The sequence below is a fragment of the Camelina sativa genome, chromosome 11, assembly GCF_000633955.1.
Source record: "Camelina sativa cultivar DH55 chromosome 11, Cs, whole genome shotgun sequence".
Classification (NCBI taxonomy): Eukaryota; Viridiplantae; Streptophyta; class Magnoliopsida; order Brassicales; family Brassicaceae; genus Camelina; species Camelina sativa.
In genome coordinates, this window is record NC_025695.1 from 21,071,016 (window position 1) to 21,074,938 (window position 3,923).

The 3,923-nt window shown below is 37.3% G+C and overlaps 1 protein-coding gene across 1 annotated transcript; it reads right to left on the bottom strand.

Moving 5' to 3' along the window:
- LOC104723960 (protein OS-9 homolog) lies at positions 740-3,485 on the bottom strand. The gene is made up of 8 exons (XM_010442390.2): positions 3,304-3,485; positions 3,135-3,211; positions 1,978-2,181; positions 1,821-1,892; positions 1,620-1,714; positions 1,466-1,532; positions 1,281-1,387; positions 740-1,113 (listed from the first exon to the last, which is right to left on the bottom strand). Exons 1-8 carry the CDS (start codon positions 3,395-3,397, stop codon positions 981-983), a joined length of 849 nt encoding a protein of 282 aa, XP_010440692.1. The 5' UTR covers positions 3,398-3,485; the 3' UTR covers positions 740-980.

Sequence of the window (3,923 nt, forward strand, 5' to 3'; positions counted from 1 at the left end):
ACAATGCTGAAGGGTATTTGGAGGGTCTGATTCATTGGCATGGTCTTCCCGCCCATGAAAACACCTGGGTTACAGTTAGCGATCTGGTGACACAGTTTCCTTCATTCAAGCTTGGGGACAAGCTTCGTTTCGAGGGAGGGGGTATTGATAAGCTGCAGAGGGTCTATTTTAGAAAAAGGAAGATTGGGGATAAGAACGTTGACAAACCGTGTGAAGATACACCTGGCCGTTGAATGAAGACTTCACACGTGAGAAGGGTTAGCTAAGCTTGGAGCAAAAGCAATTCTAAGTATAAATAAAGTTTAGAGGCAGCAGTTTTGGGGCATGATGATTATGATGAGAGTATAGCCGACATGAGGCTAAGTGGTGAGAGAGGAATCCGAGGGATGTGAGCGAGGATTACGATCTCTACTTTCATTATCGTTGTCTTTGTAATCTTCTTTATAAGGGTTTTTGAGAGTTTTTCTTGTAATCTGAGAGCAATACTCTATCTTTGGAATTAATATTCAAGTACTATTCAGATTAAAGCTTTGATTCCCTTAGTTCCACTGTTCAAAGCTTAACAATAGCAGAAGCAAAATGGCATTCTGAGGAAAACCTTTTTGGTCTTCTAGTTATCATATATCTATCTACTTTGAAGATCGATTCGTGAACAAATATTCTTTGATTACAAATATAACTTCCCTTTCTCGATATAGAACAAACACGCTAACAAAATCACTAGTTAAGCGGAAACATATATGTGTCAATCAACCATTGCCGTCTCTGAATCACAACTAATTGATCAGTGCCTTTAATTGAAATGCTGCTTTTAGTATGCACAAAAGGTTACAGAGAGAGAGAGAGAGAGAGAGAGAGAGAGAGTATCATCATCCTACCGGAAAGCATTCCCAATCAAAACTACAGGTAACACCGACAATGGAGATATGTAGTAGTTCTTTTATGTACAGTCGCTGTTTAACTCTTACTCTTGTGATTTTTCAAGAATCAGCTATCATCTTAGGTGATTCGCCTACAACTTGTTCTTCTTCCTTGTTTCTTCTTGCATCTTCTTCCACTGGGATCGCATTACAGTGGATTGTGTGTGACACTGGTTTCTCTAGCTGGAACAGCCTACAATCCCCCACAAGCAGCTTACTTATCAAGCGGTGACTCGTGTTTCAACTAATGGTAATTAGCATGCAAGATGAAACATATGGTTTCATTCTGATGTGGACATTTAATTGAGCAGGAAGAAAATTCACTTTGAAATTGGCCTTACGGGAAATAACATTACTTACGGATGCTTGCACAAGGTTGGGCACTGAACAGTCAGTGCGTACTTGCAAGTGGATAACTCAGTGATTGAAGTGACCATTGCCCTGGTTTCCGCGCATACAAACCTCACCTGCGTAGAGCAATTTCAAGTATAATGAATCGTAAGGCAAATGAGTCCGAATGCAATGCAGGAAACTAAATTAGATACCTCGACTTCTCGGGGTGATCCAGTAAGATCACAGGTGGTCCCATTGGTGTATACATGAGAGTGATACCTACAACAACAACAAGAACACAATAAGAGATTAGCTGAGATATATCTTTTTGCTGCTATAAAGGTTATGTAAAACCTCGGTTTATACCTCTGAGATGCATCAGTGGAAGCACCAGATACAGTTTGATTAAAAGCCGCAGTTGCCTCTGGGTCAAAAGTACCCAATAGAAACTCTTGAACAATCTGCAGTGGTTAGGATACAAGGGCCACAGGCATTAGACAGTGAGTGATTGTAGGATTAAAGAAGAGAAACAAGTGATAAAAATAGAGAGAAATCAGAAAAGCAAACCTTTTCATCCTCAACGTGTAGCTGCCGTACATACCTCTGATGACAAAACTCATAAGACCACCAACCCTCTTGCTGCTCATATCCAGTGAATGATTAGTGTTATAGAAATTTGTTAATCAGTGTCAAAAGAAACCATTTTTATTTAAAATGCGCTTACCCTAATGAGACATTTTTCATTAAGTGATTGGAGCAATTCATCAGGAGTCCTTAGCTTCACCTGTTTGTGTGTGTCCATCATCACAGTACTAATATTTTGCTGAGTAGAAGTCCATCCACTTGTTGCTTTTTCCTCCTTTGGTAGGTAACATAAAAATCGACCCCCATGCTTATCCACCATAACCATAGATTCCAGATTCTCACCCTATTATAAACAATACCATAGATTAAAACGACAGAGAATCTCAATGTTACAACTATATCTACTCATTGTAACTAATGTGAAAGTGCAAAAATAAGCTACAAATGGATCTAAACTGTGATTAAAAACACCAACGCTTATCCACCATAACCAATAGACTACAGATTAAGACCCTATAAACAACAATATTAGAGGATCAAAACGCCAAAATCAAAGGGGCCTCTATGTTACAACCATTTCTACTCATAGCTACTCAGTTCAAAGAGCAAAAAATAAGCTTCAAAACAATCTAATTAGTACCCTCCCACACTTATCCACCAGAGCCATATATTCTAGATTATCACCCTACAAACAACGATATTAGAGAACCAAAATGCCAAATTCAGAGAAAGATCTCTATGTTACAACTTACAACTATCTCTACTCAACGTATCTAAGGTCAAAGTGAAAAAAAAAACCCTCCCCCCCCCCACAATTATCCACCATAACCATAGATTCCAGATTATGACCCTACAAACAACAATATTAGAGAATCAAAACGCCAAAATCACAGAGGGATATCTATCTTACAACTACCTCCACTCAAAGTAACTCAGGTCAAAGTGCAAAAACAAGCTTCAAAAACTATATAAAATGTGGTAAAAACGCCCAAGCTTATCCACCATAACCATAGATTTCAGATTATCACCATGTTAATAACAATAAAATGAGAATCATAACGCAAAATCACAAGGAAATCTATGTAACAACTATCTCTACTCACTATAACTAAGATCAAAATGCAATAAAAAAAAAAAAGCTTTGAAACTATCAAATATGTGACTACAACACAACGCCCATGATCCACCATACCATAACCATATATTCTCACTTAGTTAATAAAACGCCAAAGTCACAGCGAAACTCTATTCAAAAAATTAAGCTTGAAAATACAAATCTGAAGATTGAGTCATTACCGGGTGAAAAGGTGAATCTTGAGGAAGGAACTCAATCTTGTACTTTGGTTCACGATTGTTTCTGCTGAACGTTCCAACTAATACATGAAACATTTTTATTCATTACCTAAACTCGAATTTTGATCGGAAATGAAGAGAAGAGAGAGAGAGAGAGGAAGTGATAATAGACCTAGATGAGCAGGGAAGATCTGATCGGACCGGACATGGGAGCTTGAAGACAATGCAAGTATTACAAGACATAACAAGATTCGCGTGATTCTCATCTTCTCACTCAGATTGTGAAGCTTCTTAGCACCGGACGGCGAAGTAAGACGATGAGATCGCTCGTCGCTTGTTTTTATTAGCTACGGCGATGTGACTAATAATAAGACGTCCACGCAGTTCATCCAATTAAAATTCGACACGTAATGTTATATGACCCGACAAAAATGTAATTCCATCGGTTAACATTTTCGGAAAGAAATTCTATTAAACCAGAGGCGTATTTGTATTGCGTTCGTTAAAACCGGTTTAATCAACCTTATCCAAAAAAAATAAAAATTAAAAAAAAAGGGTATGAAAATGGAAATGAGTTTTGAATTTAAGTTAAAGATGGTTTTATGTTCTTATTATATTTTTAAATAGGAAACAAAAAACAATGGAAAATTTTTAAGTCTCGGAAGATTACACCATTTCATGTCTTATGTCAAGCATTTTTAGGACACAAATATAAGATGGATTGGCTCGATCCACATAAATTTTGTAAACAGAGACCATAGTAAAATTTGTTAAAAAGTGGTTTTCTAAACT